The sequence below is a fragment of the Rhinatrema bivittatum genome, chromosome 15, assembly GCF_901001135.1.
Source record: "Rhinatrema bivittatum chromosome 15, aRhiBiv1.1, whole genome shotgun sequence".
Taxonomy (NCBI): domain Eukaryota; kingdom Metazoa; phylum Chordata; class Amphibia; order Gymnophiona; family Rhinatrematidae; genus Rhinatrema; species Rhinatrema bivittatum.
The window spans coordinates 44043384-44061704 of NC_042629.1; the positions used below are offsets into that span (position 1 = coordinate 44043384).

The 18321-nt window shown below is 46.7% G+C and overlaps 1 protein-coding gene across 5 annotated transcripts in view; it reads right to left on the reverse strand.

Annotated features, from left to right (window-relative positions):
* MPZL1 (myelin protein zero like 1) overlaps positions 1-18321 on the reverse strand; it is a 65451-nt gene that overhangs the window by 7334 nt on the left and 39796 nt on the right. For 3 of the 5 annotated variants that reach the window (XM_029578269.1, XM_029578270.1, XR_003852811.1), the window contains one exon: positions 3826-3931. In XM_029578269.1, the coding sequence (XP_029434129.1) occupies positions 3826-3931 (106 nt within the window). Of the gene's footprint in view, positions 1-3825; positions 3932-17479; positions 17523-18321 lie in introns of those variants that run through there. The other 2 variants (XM_029578271.1, XR_003852812.1) reach the window with 2 other exon arrangements.

Sequence of the window (18321 nt, forward strand, 5' to 3'; positions counted from 1 at the left end):
TGTTAGGAATCAGATATGGGATTTTTAAGTACATACTGATTTTATTAAATAAAAAACAAACAAAAAAAACCAAAACTTGTTTTCCCTCAGTAAGCTCCATTCATTCAGGCTTGAAACTTCTGCCTTCTGTCTCCTGTGAGGATGAATATCAGCCCCGAGAATCCACAAATGGCTGGGATCTAGAAAGCATAAGTCTTGCTATCTTGGAATTTTTAGGCCTAGAAAGTGGACGGGTGCTCCCTCTCATTTGGGAACTGGCCCATTAACCCCAATATTTAAAAAAAGGCTCCAGGGGCAATCCGGGTAACTATAGACCAGTGAGCCTAACTTCAGTGCCGGGAAAAATAGTGGAAACTATTCTCAAGATCAAAATCGTAGAGCATATAGAAAGACATGATTTAATGGAACACAGTCAACACTGATTTACCCAAGGGAAGTCTTGCCTAACAAATCTGCTTCATTTTTTTAAAGGGGTTAATAAACATGTGGATAAAGGTGAACCAGTAGATATAGTGTATTTGGATTTTCAGAAGGCATTTGACAAAGTCCCTCATGAGAGGCTTCTACGAAAACTAAAATGTCATGGGATAGGAGGCGATGTCCTTTCATGGATTACAAACTGGTTAAAAAACAGGAAACAGAGTTGGATTAATGGTCAATTTTCTCAGTGGAAAAGGGTAAACAGTGGAGTGCCTCAGGGATCTGTACTTAGACCAGTGCTTTTTTTAATATATATATATATATATATATAAAATGATCTGGAAAGGAGTACGAGTGAGGTTATCAAATTTGTGGATGATACAAAATTATTCAGAATAGTTAAATCATAAGCGGACTGTGATACATTACAGGAGGCTCTTGCAAGACTGGAAGATTGGGCATCCAAATGGCAGATGAAATTTAATGTGGACAAGTGCAAGGTGTTGCATAAAGGGAAAAATAACCCTTGCTGTAGTTACACGATGTTAGGTTCTATATTAAGAGCTACCACCCAGGAAAAAGATCTAGGCATCATAGTGGATAATACTTTAAAATCGTCAGCACAGTGTGCTGCAGCAGTCAAAAAAGCAAACAGAATGTTAGGAATTATTAGGAAGGGAATGGTTAATAAAATGGAAAAATGTCATAATGCCTCTATATCACTCCATGGTGAGACCACACCTTGAATACTGTGTACAATTCTGGTCGCCACATCTCAAAAAAGATATAGTTGCGATAGAGAAGGTACAGAGAAGGGCAACCAAAATGATAAAGGGGATGGAACATGCCAGGTTCTTATGGCCTGGATTGGCCACTGTTGGAAACAGGATGCTGGGCTTGATGGACCCTTGGTCTGACCCAGTATGGCATTTTCTTATGTTCCCCTATGAGGAAAGGCTGAAGAGGTTAGGGCTGTTCAGCTTGGAGAAGAGACGGCTGAGGGGGGATATGATAGAGGTCTTTAAGATCATGAGAGGTCTTGAACAAGTAGATGTGAATCGGTTATTTACACTTTCGAATAATAGAAGGACTAGGGGACATTCCATGAAGTTAGCAAGTAGCACATTTAAGACTAATCACAGAAAATTCTTTTTAACTCAACACACAATAAAGCTCTGGAATTTGTTGCCAGAGGATGTGGTTAGTGCAGTTAGTATAGCTGTGTTTAAAAAAGGATTGGATAAGTTCTTGGAGGAGAAGTCCATTACCTACTATTGATCAAGTTGACTTAGAAAATAGCCACTGCTATTACTGGCATCAGTAGCATGAGATATACTAGTTTTTGGGTACTTGCCGGGTACTTGTAGCCTGGGATTGGGCACTGTTGGAAATAGGATGCTGGGCTTGATGGACCCTTAGTATGACCCAGCATGGCAATTTCTTATGTTCTGGATGTGTGTTTTGGAATACCAGAGCATGTTGGCAGCCCTTTAGGATATCTGTTCTGCCCCAACCCTCTGGGCTCCACCCTCTAGGGGCCAAATAATTACAGGAAATTCTGGGATGTCTTTCACATACTGTACTATGAAATGCAATACAGAGACGCTGATGTGTGCTCTGAGTGAATTCTGAATTACAAAACACTGGTACAGTGTCAGGCCAGCATTGAAGAGTTGAATGCTCTCTGTTCTTTTTGAGATAAGTTTTTACTTGCAAAATTTCTAAAAAAAAAAAAAAAAAAGTTTAAAAAATATGGATGACCTATGATTATAATAATTAGATGCATTTAATTACAAGATTCCAGCCGCTCCACCACTGAGTGCAGTCAGCATCTCATGTGATATGAGAGTCATCCCACAGTTTTCTTATATAGCATGCAAAACAATACAATTATTATAGTGGATCTTTAAGGTAAATTTGTTTTGGCATTTCTATTATATTCACATACCATATGCAGCAACGTGTGCCACAGCACAAACTAATAAGCCAGGGCAGAGGTGAAGAGGAAGCTGTGTCCCTAAAGTCATCCCCCCCGACCAGTGTTTATTTCATTGTGTTCTGCTCAGCACTTCCTCTACCCTTCAGTGACACCAGCCCCTGCTCTGCCAAACACAGAAGCCTCTGCTATCCTAAGGATAATTACCAGACAATCACAGAATAGCAGTGTTCCCCTCAAACACTAAACATCCAGCAAAGCAGAGCCAACACTTCACCACATAGAAGAACGAGGTGTCTACGATACTCCGAAAGGCTCACAAACAAAGAATCTCACAATGGCATTTGTCCCTGCTGCCCCACTGTCACCCAAAAAAAAAAGGCCATCATCATCATCAAGATATAGCCCAAGCCCAGAACAGCAGAATTACAAATGGTACATAGTAACGTAGTAGAGAACAGCATAAAAAAGCCAAATAGGACCACCCAATTTGCCAGCCATATGAGGGAGGTACTGCTTGTCCTAATCTAGGACAGTTCTTGTCTTCATCTGTAGCCCCATCATCTTGAATGAATGCTCAAGTATGGGCACATTTTGATCACACCCAGAACTCCTCTCTTCTCAGTCTCACCACAAGAAAAACACGTGAGATAACTCAGAGGCGTCTGTGTTTGGCAGAGCAGGGGCTGGTGTCACTGAAGGGTAGAGGAAGTGCTGAGCAGAACACAATGAAACAAACACTGGTCGGGGACGACGACTTTAGGGACACAGCTTCCTCTTCACCTCTGCCCTGGCTTATTAGTTTGTGCTGTGGCACACATTGCTGCATATGGTATGTGAATATAATAGAAATGCCAAAACAAATTCACCTTCAAGATCCACTATAATAATTGTATTGTTTTGCCTGCTATATAAAGCTTTATAATCTAAATAGTAATCTCCCATGGAATAGGTGTCCAGAAACAGAAGTGTTCTGCAAGGTATAGTTTCCTACCTTTTTGAGGAATGGGATACATTAACCATGAAACAGACATAGCCAGGCCCAGATTTGCCACTAGGCAGGAGTAGGAGTGCTGGGCTAGAAGGGGTACTGCTTCCTCCTCCTCGTGCTAACCCCGTAGGGGGCATGGGGTTTATGAGACAGCAGTATTAGGACTGTAAAACAGAATCACTGCTGGTCCACCACTGTTCTTTTAAGCGGACGGGCATGATGGGCCACTACCACTCAGGAAAGTTCCATCACGAGGAGGTGGTGACCTTTTCCACCTGGCATATCTTCTGCATCTGCCCCTCCCACATCCTTAAAAGGGGGACCCCCCCTCCCCAATCTCGCGCCGCACCTTAACAGGTAAATCTGGCACCAAACAACTCAGTTCACAGGATGCATTTTGCATTCCTTCTCATTAACCCTCTATTCCCTCCATTACATCCCTGTCCTAAATGAAGCACACTGTTACAGCGAGGATTACCTGACGAGATCCAGCGGGCACACTGTTTACCAAACCCACAGCATCAGAGGGCAGTTTCCTTGGAGCCTGCTTAACTGGCGACATCAAGCTTTCAGCAGTGCTGCAACTGCCAGTTTGGTCAGAGAAGAAGGGCGTACAGGACATTTTTTTTTTCCAAAAGATGCAAATAAAAGTAGATGTGAAATATGACCATGGAAGTAAAGCAAAAAATTAAAAAACAAAACAAAACACAATAATGAAATACACAACACACATACACACACACACACACACAACTCACTGAGAGAGCAACAGAGGCTCCCCTGCCAGGAACCAGCACAAGGTACTTTGCAAGTAATTTTACAGAGACAGTTTGCAACCATTTCACAGTGGCAATGAGTGGATTTCATTACAAGAACATTGAAAGCATGACGCACAGCAAAACCATTCAATAACGTGCTGCTGTGCCTATCGCAACACAAGCAATCTGAACGAGCAAAACAATGAAATAACCATTTCTTTGCAAATGTATTCTTTCTAGAATTCTGCAACCTGGTCCCTAAAGGTCAAGGACCTTAAAGGTTGGGTTCACCAACTAGTCAACCTTTCTTTCCCAAGTTAAATAAGACCAGATCTCTGAAACCAGTCAACCCTTTATTTGAAAAGCTATTCTATACTGGCCTTCAAGATAGTTATTTTGGAAATTAAGTTTGTGTTGGTAAAGGATACCATAATGAAAGTACTGGAAACACTAATCCTCAGGACAGTGGTGAGGTGAGCTTCCTCACTTGGTTTGGCATGGATAACCCTTAAGCCGGCAATTCAAGATAACCCCTCCCTAAGTCTGCCTTTTCTCCTTCCAATCTTTCAGCAGTAGACAGCCATCTAATACAGAAAGTCCACAGGACTCAAGAATAGATGCAGCATCAGATGCTCATTTAAAAGGGGAACCTGGCCCCAATACAATCATCCTGCATGCTTATAAAAGCCTGGCTGGCTGTTCAGATTGGACAGCCACCACTTCAACTTCATTCCATGCACACAAATGGAAATAAAATAAAACTTCATGAGTGTGTTCGGTGGCAGACATACATAATGCAATCTAGATCGCTACTGGATGAGATGCAGGCCACACAGGGGCAGAAATGTTGGGAGATGGGATGTCAGAGACCCTATGGAGCTAGGCCCTCCTGCATAGAGAAGGGATACTTTTAAAGTCCACACGAAGAGTTTAGCATTGGAATTCCATATAGCAAATGTTGCTTACCTGATGTAACAGGTGTTCTCACAGGACAGCAGGATGTTAGTCCTCACAAATGGGTGACATCGAGGATGGAGCCCACCACGGAAAACTTCTGTCAAAGTTTAAACAGAACTTTGACTGGCCCCTACTGGGCATGCCCAGCAAGGCACTGACCCTGCAGCCAGCAGGGGTCTCCCTTCAGTCTGATTATCAAGCTACAGGCAGTGCCTAGAAAGGAAAAATAAAACGAACCCAACACCGCGGGGAGGCGGGCGGGTTTCGTGAGGACTAACATCCTGCTGTCCTGTGAGAACACCTGTTACATCAGGTAAGCAACATTTGCTTTCTCACAGGACAAGCAGGATGGTTGTCCTCACAAATGGGTGAGTACCGAGCTGAGGATGTCCCGACTTGCACCAAATGTACCCAACGGTGTGCAGCAGGCACAACAACTGAGGAGAAATTTGGGAAAGGGCATCCGCACCCTACCGGGTAGGTGGAAGGGTGTTGGTACATCAGGTTGGAAAAAGGTTACGCAAGACAGACTGGCCGAAGATGGAGTCCTGTCTTCCAGCCTTGTCCAAACAATAGTGGGCTGCAAAGGTATGGAGAGAACTCCAGGTTGCAGCTTTGCAGATGTCAGGAAGCGGCACCGATCGAAGGTGTGCCACTGACGTCGCCATGGCCCTCACAGAGTGTGCTTTAACACGGTCTTGAAAAGGAATGCCAGCTTGCTCATAGCAAAAAGAAATGCAGTCCACCAACCAGGAGGAAAGAGCCTGCTTACCCACAGGTTGTCCCAACTTATTAGGATGGAAAGAGACGAATAATTGAGTGCTCTTCCTATGGGAAACTGTACGGTCTAGGTAAAAAGCTAGAGCCTGTTTACAGTCTAGGGTATGCAGGGTCTGCTCTCCAGAGTTGGAGTGGGGCCTGGGAAAAAAGATAGGTAGTACGATAGATTGATTGATATGAAACTCCGAAACTACCTTAGGTAAAAATTTAGGGTGAGTGCGGAGTACCGCCCGGTCCTGCAGGAGCTTAGTGTAAGGCGGATAGGTAACTAGGGCCTGCAATTCACTAACCCTGCGAGCTGAAGTAACAGCCAAAAGGAATAACACTTTCCAAGTGAGATATTTCAAGTCACAGGAGTGCAGAGGTTCGAAAGGAGGTTTCATTAGACGACCAAGAACCAGGTTAAGGTCCCAGGATGGGGCCGGAGGATGCAAGGGTGGCTTTAGATGGAGTAAGCCCTTAAGAAAGCGTGTTACTAGGGGATGTACTGAAATAGGATTACCCCCAATACCCTTATGGAAGGCGGCTACCGCACTGACATGCATTCTGATAGAAGAGGTTTTAAGACCTGATTCAGAGAGATGCCATAAATAGTCCAAGAATTTGGAGATTGGACAGGAAAGGGGATCAAGGGACTGAGAAGTGCACCATGATGTGTACCTTTTCCATTTGTATGAGTAAGACTTTCTTGTGGAAGGCTTTCGTGAAGCTATCAGGACCCGAGAAACGGAATCTGAAAGGTCAAATGGTTGAAGGATTAACCTTTCAACATCCATGCCGTCAGGGACAAGGCTTGGAGGTTGGGATGGAGGAGGCATCCGTCGTTTTGAGTGAGCAGATGCGGGTCCTTTCCCAGAGGAACGTGCCTGCGGATGGAGAGATCCTGGAGTATTGGAAACCATACTTGGCGTGGCCAGTAAGGTGCTATCAGGATCATGGTTCCTCCGTCCTGGCGTAGCTTCACGAGAGTCTTTGACACAAGAGGGAGTGGAGGGAATGCATAGAGCAGACCGGTTGTCCACTTGAGGGAGAATGCATCTCTCGGCCGAGAGTGCTGGCTCCGAATGAGAGAGCAGTAATCGTCCACTTTGTGGTTCTGAGGGGACGCAAAGAGGTCTATGCGGGGAGAACCCCACTTGTGAAACAGAGAGGTCGCTACTAGAGGATCGAGTGACCACTCGTGTGGTTGGAAGACACGGCTCAGCTGGTCTGCCAATACATTGTCTACTCCCGGCAGGTAAGTGGCCCTGAGGTACATGGAGTGGGAGAGGGCTTCCGCCCAGATCTGCGCAGCTTCCTGACACAGAAGGAAGGAGCCTGTGCCTCCCTGCTTGTTTATGTACCACATGGCCACTTGGTTGTCCGTCTGGATTAAGATTATCTGATGAAATAGATGATCTTTGAAAGTTCGGAGCGCATAGCGGATTGCTCGAAGTTCCAGGAAATTGATCTGGTGTTCGGCTTCCTCTTTGGACCATAACCCTTGGGTTTGAAAGTCGTCCACATGGGCTCCCCAACCGATGTGAGAAGCGTCGGTGGTTAGGATTACTTGCGGATCCGGTGGAAGAAAAGGTAAGCCCTGAAGGAGATTGACCTGAGTCGTCCACCAGGTTAAGGATAGGCGCAGCGCTTGTGTGACTGTGACTATGGAGGACAGAGGCTGAAAAGCTTGAATCCATTGGTGTCGTAGAGTCCATTGTGTTACTCTCATGGCTAGTCGGGTCATGGGAGTGACTTGAACCGAGGATGCCATGTGTCCTAGGAGAATGAGGAACTGGCGAGCCGTGGCAGTGTTCTGAGACTGGAGCTGGCGAGCCAGGGATATTAGGGTGTGGACCCTCTGAAGAGGAAGGTAAGCCTTTGCCTGTAAGGTGTCCAAGTCTGCCCCAATGAAGGATAAGGTTTGAGATGGGACTAAGCAAGATTTGTCGTAATTGACAAGAAACCCTAAGGAAAGGAGTGTTTGAATTGTCAATTTTAGGGAGGATTGAGCTATCTGTTGGGTGGAGGCCCTGATTAGCCAATCGTCCAGGTAGGGGTAGACGTGGACACCTTTCTTCCTTAGGAATGCTGCTACCACTACGAGACATTTGGTAAAGACTCGTGGGGCAGAAGCCAGACCGAAAGGTAGGACACGGTATTGATAATGGTCGTGGCCTACTAGAAACCGCAGATATTTGCGATGGGATTGTGTGATCGCAATGTGGGTATAAGCGTCCTTGAGGTCGAGAGAGCACAGCCAATCCCCTCTTTGTAGCAGAGGGAGCAGCGCGCCTAGGGTTACCATTTTGAACTTCTCTTTTTGAAGGTATTTGTTGAGGGCTCGAAGGTCCAAAATGGGACGTAGTCCCCCTGATTTCTTTGGTATTAGGAAGTATCTGGAATAGAATCCCTTGCCTCGTTGAGAGGGAGGAACGGGTTCTATAGCATTTGATTGCAGAAGAAGAGATACTTCCTGTTGTAATTGAGCCAAATGGGTGGATAGACTCCACGCTTGAAGAGGCGGGGAGTCTGCCGGAAGAGTTATGAAGTTGAGGTGGTAACCCTGTGTGATAATTGTTAGCACCCACTGATCTGAGGTGATCTGCAACCAAGGTTGTAGAAAATGGTACAGTCGACCTCCTACAGGAATGTCTGGAAGAGGGGTTTGGCATGTGTTCCCTACAGGGGAGTCAAAGGCCAGCCGCAGGCCCAGGAGGAGGGGCTACAGTAGGCCTTTGTTTCCTAGGCTGACGCGGCTGAGGCCTAGTAGAGGATCGAGCTGGACGAGGCCTGGCCGATGGAGGGTAGTAACGGCGTGGCTGAAAGAACAACTTCTTAGAGTCCTTCTTAAGTGGTTGTTTGGAGAAAACCTCAGACAGAACAGAAGAAAGTTGTTTTAACGTCTCGTGGTGATCTTTTAATTCAGCTACAATTTGCTGAATTTGTTCTCCAAACAAATTGTCCCCTAAGCAGGGTAAATCCGCTAAACGATCCTGGACCTCTGGGCGAAGGTTGGATGATTTTAACCAAGCCCAACGTCTGGCCGAAATGGCAGTAGCTGAAACCTTTGTGGAGGCATCAAAGATGTCATAAGCCGTTCTGATCTCGTGCTTCCCTGCTTCAAACCCTTTGTTAAGAAGGGTCTGAAGCTGTGGCTGGTATTGGTCAGGTAATGTGTCAGCAAAATCTTGCATCTGTTTAAGGATGGCTCTGTTATATTGCGTCATGTAGAGTTGATATGAGGCTATGCGAGAAATCAGCATAGCTCCATGGTACACTTTCCGTCCCACACTGTCCAGGAATTTATTGTCCTTGACCGGCGGAGTGGAGGAGTGTGGCTTTAGACGCTTGGCCTTTCTTTGTGCGGACTCAACCACAACAGAGCGATGATCCAGTTGAGGCTTTTGAAAGCCTGGTGCTGACTGGACGAGATATGTGGAGTCAGCCTTCTTGTTAACTGGTGATACAGATGAAGGAGATTCCCAGTTTTTCTTTAAGAGATCGAGAAACACCTGGTGAATGGGGATGGAAGCGATGATTTTTGGAGCATCCAAAAATTGAAGCAGTTCCATCATCTGGTGTCTGTCATCGGTCTCAGATTGCAGCTGAAAAGGTACAATTTCGGACATCTCCTTTACAAAATTAATAAAGGAGAGATCCTCTGGAGGAGATCTTTTTCTACTCTCTGTAGGAGAAGGCGGTGATGGTAAATCTGTGTCAGAAGATGTATCATCACCCCAGGTATCATAGGGATCACTTGGGGGCTGAAGCCCCGATGGACCTGGTTGAGGATCCGAAGGCATCGAAGGAAACCTTGGAGGAACCGGTGGTACAATCGGTACTGGGAACGGCATCGAGGATTTCGGTGCTGCCGATGGAGTCTGTGCCTGTCTTGGAACCGATGGAGCCAAAGGATAAATCGGTGGAGATATACGAGAAGGCACCGATGGGACCACCCCCGGAAGGGGGAATCAGGAACGGTGTTTTCTCCCGCCGATGAAATCCAGTCGGAGACGATGGCGCTGTCGGTGCTACTGGAATCATCGATGGAAGGGCATGTACAAGTGCCTCCATACGTTGTAGTAGCGGTGCCAGCGCTTCCACCAAAGGTTCGGTGGTCGGTTCCTTCCTCGGTGCCGGAGTCGGTGCCGGGGTCGATGCCGGTGGTGCCGGAATCGGTGCCAGAGACGGTGCCAATGGAGGTTGGAATCTTTGCATCGCTTTCTCGATGGCCTCCTGGACCAGCCGGTCCAGTTCAGCCCGGAGACCAGGGGTAACAATACCCGGCTCGACGGGAGAAGGAGGCTGAGGCAGAGCCGGAGGGACCACCGTAACCGGTGGGATCACGGCTCCCACACCCCGAGAGGGTGAGGGTTTCCTCGATGCCTGCGAACGAGACGTGGACGGTGCCAAGTCTGATCGAGGCCTCTTAGTCGGTGGTTCGGCCTGTTCAGAGGTCGATGACTGTGGATCCTCGACAGGCCGAGACTTGTGCCGTCGATGGCGATGCTTGTCCTTCCGGTCTCCTCGCCCATCCGGGGAGGGGACAGGAGTCGACGGCCGAGAAGTCATCGATGGTGGACGGTCACCGGAGGGTTGACGATGGTGGTGCAATTTCGACGGTGCCGGTTCCGATGACGTCGATGCTATCGATGGCGTTGGGGTGGGTGCATGGAAGAGGAGCCCCATCTTCTCCATCCTGGCCTTGCGACCCTTAGGTGTCATTAGGGCACATTTGTGCAAGTCAGGACATCATGCTCACTACCCAAACACAAAACACAAACCCTATGGGGGGTCTGTGATTGACATAGTCTGGGTACAATCCGGACATCGACGGAACCCCGTTGCCATGGCTTAAGGCCAAATTTAGTCGCGGGCTCGGTAAGTGCCAACAGGCCTCGAGGGCCAAATTCGACGGTAGTCGAGGAAAAAGGCAAAAAAACTTACCGGTTTCCGCGAAGGTGACAAAAAATTTGTCGAAGGGAGACCCCTGAGGGGCAAATTTTCTTCGGAAAGAAAAGTACCGAATTCCTGTCAGGAACGTGGTAAGGGAGCTCCTTTCACCGCGTGGCAACTGCTGCGTGGAAAAAAGAAGACTGAAGGGAGGACCCCTGCTGGCTGCAGGGTCAGTGCCTTGCTGGGCATGCCCAGTAGGGGCCAGTCAAAGTTCTGTTTAAACTTTGACAGAAGTTTTCCGTGGTGGGCTCCATCCTCGATGTCACCCATTTTGTGAGGACAACCATCCTGCTTGTCCTGTGAGAAAACATTAGCTGCCAGACTTCCATCTTCCATTCCATAACAGGAATTAAGTGCAGGCTACGCTGCTACAGGAAGAAAAATAGTTCTTTGGTTTCTAGGTCCAGTTTCCTGCTTCAGTAAACTGCTGTATAATCAGTAATGGAAAAAATCAAGGAACTTTCTGCAAAGAATGCACCCGGAAAAAAAATATCCCTTCCATTCCACATCACCCTTTAATATTCTCCTTCCCTGTACGTACCGCCAGATCAATCCAGACTCCTGGGTTTTACCTCCCTGCCAGTAGATGGAGACAGAGAAAGTTTCACTGACACTGTACCTGTAGTCCCTCAGTATTTCTCTGTCTCCAGCAGATGGTAGAGGGTGTACAACCTGCAGTCCGGAGATAAAGGAAAAAAAAAAAATGGAAGATTAAGATAGAATTTCCTGATCCTCACAGGGGGTTGTGAGATCCTGGTGGGGCCATCCCCCCGATTTGAGGCAGACAAGCAGAGGGTTGGTGCCGCTTCTGATAGCTCGATCCGGAGGTCCGTGGGATGTACATCTGGTGGTCCAGATTCCTCATCCCTCACAAGACAGCAATGGACCCTGCTGGCAGTTCTGCATTGCAAGCCCTGTGGAGCAGGGAATTATCTGTTTGTCCTGGGCTGGGTCGCCAAAGTTTGGAGAAAGGAGACTGATATAGCCAGTGGTCTGGCTCTTTTCTAATCTGCCATGTGGCCTGTGCTCCTGGAACTGGAACCTTTGCACCAAAGGAAAGAATTGGTTTCTATGTATCTTTATTTGTTCTCAGAGAGTAAAAAAACAAACAAGGAGTTAGAGGAATCTGTGCAGCAACGGGGTTCCCGGGGTGGGGGAGCTACCTTAGCAGCTTGGGGAGCTCAGCGATGGGGTTTTTCAGCAGCTTCTCTGTCTGCGGAGGAGAGTGGGTGTTGGCTCCATGGTGCTAAGGAACCGTTCCCCTGCTTGCCATTGAGGTGCTGGTGGTGCCGCATGTGCGGGGAGGAACAGCGTGTACATGCAGCAAAAACAGCATGGCGTTCGGGGGGGGGGGGGGGGGGGTGTGTCTGCGCCAATCATGACTGCACTGGTAGAACAAGCCTTGTGGGTGTCTGGGTCTAGCGCTGAGACTTTCCCTGTCAGTGCGGAAAGAGCGGCCATTTTCGATTCCCTAGCAGTGTCAAGCAGGAGTGGCAGGGGAATCCCCTCTATCACCAGCTGTTCCCTGTCCCACGGAGGTGCAGAGAGGCACTTGCACAGAGGAGGATTCTGGTTTCGGTAAGCCTTCTGCAGATTTTAATTTGCTTATGCGCAAAGCTTGTTTAACGGAACAAGCAACGGGAGATTCTGGCTTTCAGCCCCAGTCTCCATGGATTCTCAGTCAAAGAGGCCTGAGTTGTTGAGAAGCTCTTCAGGCCTTCGATGAATTTTGGTGTTGGATGCTGAATGAATCTGGGCCTAAACGAGCTGAAGGTGCAGTCAGGCTTTGCTTAGATGTGTGAGAGGCCATGGCAGCGTGGTTTTTTTTTCCATGAGGGTGTAAGTGTATGCACACATTCTCACCGTATGGCAGCTGCATGCGCAGGGACCTATGCATTTAAGACCACGGCCTGGGACTTGAGCGAGCATTTGCACAGGTACTTGTGCACATACGACCACGGCCTTTACGAGTGCATATATTTGTACGAGCATATAGGCGCAACCTAGTCTTGAGCACATATTTGCACGCATCCTATGGGGTGGGCATATTTGCCCAGCAGGCTCACCTAGAGCTGAAGTTCAGGAGAGCTAGGTGCCAGGGATGAATAAGTCCAAGCTATCAGGCTTGCTGTCTGATAGCAATTCAGTCCTCACTCTCAGTTTGTGTTAGTACTGTTTAAATGCTCAAAGCAATTTGACTATTACAGCTTTGCCCATGTTGGGACATCCTCTCGGCCTATGATGTTTCTGGAGGGGAGTGGAAAGGGAGGAGAGGCAATGGACCTTTCTCCTCCTCCCTTGTTCCCGAGGGCAGAAGCTTCCCTGAGAGAGGTTGGTTTGGGCCTATGGGCTCCACTATAGATCCATCCTCCACTCCTGGGTGGAATGTTTTCCAGGGCCTGCAGACCTTTCTGTAGGAGTGCCCAGCGAAGGAGAAGCAACCTATTATGTAGGGATCATGCACTCAGGCCTCCCCATTTGTCAGTCACAGTGGGCAAATGTCACAAGGAGGTTGTCCCTTGGTAAATGTTCAAGGGGATGTGGATCATGAGACATTGAAGGATTCTGATGGGGAATTGGCTCTCACCTCTAGAAGAGAGAGAACTTGCATATGATTGAGAGCTGATTTGGAATCTGCTCAGATTTCTTCTTTTTTCATAGGGATGTCTTGCTGAGTTTGTTGGCTCAAACCCTGAACATGCTTAGTGTGGCCAGAGTCAATTTTAAGTTAAGTGTCCTGTTTCTTTCCCCCCTGTATCCAAGAGATATTGAATTTAAAGAAGGTAAATGCGACTGTCAAGGTTCCCCATGGAAACTCTGAGGTCTGTCACAGTGGCAATACACAAGGGAGAGGTCTTGGCATCTCTCACCTTGGCAGAGGCGTATCTGCACATAACTATCGGGCCGGAGCACCAGAGATTCCTGAGGTTCATGGACCTAAGGGAACATTTTTGGTTTTGAGCCTCTCTCTTCAGCTGGCGACGGCTCCACCTACCTTCACAAAGGTGATGGTAGTGGGAGCGGCCGCATTGCAAAAGGTGCATCTGTATCTGGATGACTGGCTCATTTGTGTGAAATCAGAGGACCTTTGTCAACAATCAATACAAAAGGTACCGATGCGCTTGAAGTCTCTAGGATGGGTGGTGATTAAAGCAATGAGCCATTTAGCCCTCTTTCAAATGCTGGAGTATCTGGGAGCTCGGTTCAACACACTGGCGGAGAGAGGCTGCTGAAACTGCAGAGTCAGATTAGGCTTCTGCTAGAGCTTTCAGTCCCTGGGTCTGGGACTATTTAGAGGTCATGGGTTCTATGGCATAGATATTGGAATTAATGCATTGGACCTTTGCACATATGCGGCCTCTTTAGGGGGCTCTTCTCTTCCACTGGAATCCATTATTGGAAGAGTTTCATCTTCCTCTTCTGTTAGAGGGGGAAGCCAGGGATAGTCTCTCATGGTGGCTTACTTGCACCAATCTTGAGTATGGTGCGGAATTGGAGGTTCCGAACTAGGTAATAGTCACCACTGATGCAAGCCTTTCCATATGGAGGGCAGCATGGCAAGATCAATTGGCATAGGGAAAGTGGTCGAAACAGAAGGCCTCGTGGTCTATCAATTGGTTAGAGACAAGAGCGGGTGCATTTTCACGTTGCTTGCCTGTCTGCCAAGGTTATGCAGCCATCCAGTACGGTTCCTATATCAACCCTCAAGACGGAACCAAGAATCAGGCAGTGGCTTGAGAGGCCCAGGAGTTGATTCTCTGGGCAGAACAGCACTTTGAGCAGCGTCTCTCACTGCTGGAGCAAATAACGTTCAGGTGGATTTTCTCAGTTGGAGAAAAAGTTAGACTCTGGGGAATGTAAGGTGTCTGAGGCAGTAAAGTGTCTCATTCATGGAAGATGGAGGTATCCCAATCAAAGAGAACATCAAGGCATCATAGATTTACAGCCAATGAACAGAACACAGTACGGAAGGAATTGGAGCTCTGATGCTGCCTTGGGCTCAAGGGATTCTCGTCTTCCCTCCATGGCCTCTGGTGGACAAAGGATCACGGCGGATAGAGAAACATCCAGGTAACGTGATCTTGGTAGCTCCAGAGTGGCCACATGAACCATGCTTCCCAGATCTGATCAACATGGCCATAGATGGGCCCCTGAGGTTTGGACATCGGTCAACTCTTTTCTACCAGGGCCCAATATTTACGGGATCAGGTTGCTCACTTCTGTCTCGTGGCTTCATTTCTAAGAGGAGACGACAGATGAAGGGGATATTTCAAAGCAGTTAATTCCACCTTATTACAGGCTACATTCCTTGACGTGTGAATCTGGAGGATCTTTTGAGTTCTGGTCTGCTGTTGACAGAGTGCAGCCTCAGCCTTTTCAGGCTGTGTCATCATATATTTTGGCTTTTCTGCAGAAAAAGTCCAGTCCCTTGACCAGAACCTAACTCTGAGAGTCCAGGTAGCGACACTGGGTTGTCTCTGGGGAAAGGTGAAAGTGTACTCCCTGTATGCATATACAGATGTTATACGGTTCCTTTGGGGAGCTAAGAACTTGTGTCCTCAGGTACACAACATTTGTCCAGCTTGGAATTTGAATCTAGTCCTTAGAGAATTGTGCGAGACTCCACTAAAGAGAGCTACAGTTAAGGACTTGACTCTTAAAAGTGTTTTGGTTTTTTTTGGTGGCTATTTATTCAGCCAGGAGGATTTTGAAGCTCCAGGCACTGACATGCCATGATTCCTTCCTACAGATGTCCGATTCAGGGGTATCTTTATGCATGGTACCTTCTTTTCTGCCTGAGGTAGTCTCGGCTTTCCATCTTAGACAGTGGAGCTTCCAGCTTTTCTGGATTTGGATTCCTCAATGCCTCATGTGGGGGAGCTTAGGCTCTTAGATAGGAGGCATGCATCATTGAGGTATCTAAAGGTCACTTGTGATTTTTGTAAATCGGATCGCCTCTTTATACTGTGGAGTGATCCAAAGAAGGGAAGTAAGGCATCTAAAGCTACAATTGTGTGGTGACTGAAGGAAGCAATCAAGTCGACTTACATTTCTAAAGGGCGCCCATTGCCAGGGATTTAGGGGTGCACTCGTGTTCTCAGGTGACTTCCTGGACCAAGTAGCAACAGATGGCTCCGCATGAAATTTGCTGGGCGGCTAATGGGAAGTCATTGCACACTTTAGCGAGGCATTATCATTTGGATGTTGGAGCTCTGGCTTCCATGTGCTTTGGTGAGAGTGTCTATGAGTGGAACTCTCCAGGTCCCACCCAAGTTAAGGGGAGCTTAGGTACATCCCAGGAATCTGGACTGATCTGGGTACATACAAGGAAAGGAAGATTGGTTCTTACCTGCTAATTTTCATTCCTGTAGTACCACAGATCAGTCCAGAGACCCGCCCATTTACTGGGTGGAAGAGTCAACCACTTGTACTGTTGCTTTGTACATAGTGTGGAGTTGTTGGAGGTTTTCAATGCTGACAGTTTATGTTAAAATTTGGGAAACAAGTTTTCCATTGTCTTTTTGGGCAACTTCACCTTCTTTCTGCTCATTGGAGGGGAGGGAGTTTGTTTATAAATTTATGGCTGTTGCCTTCATCTTGGCTTGGGTACAGATCAATACTGAAGGACTGCAGGTGGCACACTGCTACATACAGTGTCTGTCTCCATCTGCTGGCAGGGAGGAAAAACCCAGGAGTTTGGACTGATCTGTGGTACTACAGTAACAAAAATTAGCAGGTAAGAACCAATGTTCCTTTGTTTTTGCTACCAATCCCTATTTAGACTTACATAACATTTATCCACACTTTAGATATGTTGATGTTAGGTTAGCGCAGGGCTGCCAGTTAGTACAGATTTAAGCAAGCAAGTTGTGCAAAAATTGCAGACACATTAATAGAAACAACCAACCTCCTGGGTTCCCATGGAGCGTGCAGCACAGAGTATGCATAAACCTACACCAAATTCAATCCACCATCTATTTCATCATGTTTGCAAGAAGAGGGAGAGAGGCAGCTCACATCCCTACAAACAGCTGATCACATTTCAAAAGCAATCCAGATGCGATGCCCCAGGAGTCAGGATTAAAAGATCTCATCACCGCCACCAACTTAAACCTGTTAAACATGCTGCATGCATCAATTGTCTGTGTTAAGTCCCTCGCAACACCTGCAAGGCATCTCAAACCCACAAAATGAGTTTAGCAATGGTTAATCATTTCTGGAATTTTGAATTGGTCACAAAAAGATTATTTTCACCATAACCACATTATATACAATATAAATCAGAGATAAATATCTGTATCTATCCATCTGCATGTATCTAAAATCACTGGTTTTCTTCTTAATCACCTCAAAAAGCAGGATTTAGATAGTCACAAAACCAGAAACACTAGCCAATTAGCTATGTGGCTGGAACAGTAATTTTGTTTAATAAACGAATGAAAAGTTGCTTCAGTAAGGTGATTAATGAGCAGAACATGCAGTGCACATGTTATATTGTACGGACAGGCAGGATATAGGTGTTTGCAAACCAAGTACTATGATTGTATGAGTGCTGTTCAACCAGCGATACTCTCATGGAAAACAGTCTGCAACATCTGATTTCTTTAGCAGTTAGTGAAGGGGACACATGCAAAAAATGGGAGCAACACTCTAACCGAATCCTCCTTAAAATGCAGCGTTTGGTGCACATCCTCTTACCATCCTGGATTAAAAGAGCTCCACCTTCACACTAGCTCTTCAGCTGAGTGGGGGGAAAAGTTCCAGTTTAGTCACAACACCCGCACTCTCCTTCCACACAGCACACAGATTTGATCATTTTCTTCAGGATAGAAAGGTACTTGGGCCCAGGAAGACCTGGATAAAGCTCAAAGGCATTAAAGAGGACAGAGGAAGAACGAGCTAAGAGAGAAGGGAGAGATGATGTCTGCTTGGTTTTCCTTTTTATTAGTGGTACTGTGTTCAGAGAAGAGGAATTCTGATCATTATTTGCTTGTTTTATGCTGTTGCAATGAAATTGGTAAATTACTTAAAAAATGGCATGGGACAGATACTGCAGATTGCTAAAAATTAGATGTTAGAAATGAAAAAAGGGGAGCATGGGGCTAACCTGTATGAAGTGGCAGTGACTACCATGAGCAGCTTGTTGGCTGGCAGACCATTTGGTCTTCATCTGCCATCTTTATTATGTTATATATCTAAAGCATGTTTGGAGTGGCCTGGGAGCACACACACATTTTAATACTTTAGTTATTTTGGGCCTGATTATCAAGGCTTTTCTCCCCTTCTGTATCTATGGGGAAAGCAGTTAGTAAATGAGGCAGTGGTTTTCTACATATTAAGCTGGTCTTCTGATGTAAAAGCTTAGTGCTATAAATTTAATGAAATAAAGCAAAAGCTGCTAAATGGTCATTCTTCTTGGCTGACAAGGTGCAGGGTCATCTCCTTTGGATTATAATGCAATATAGGTCTGCGCAAAGATATTTTGGCTTTTAAGGGACATTGGTAGAAAAGGCTTCACCGTTAAGGTTACAGAAGTGTGG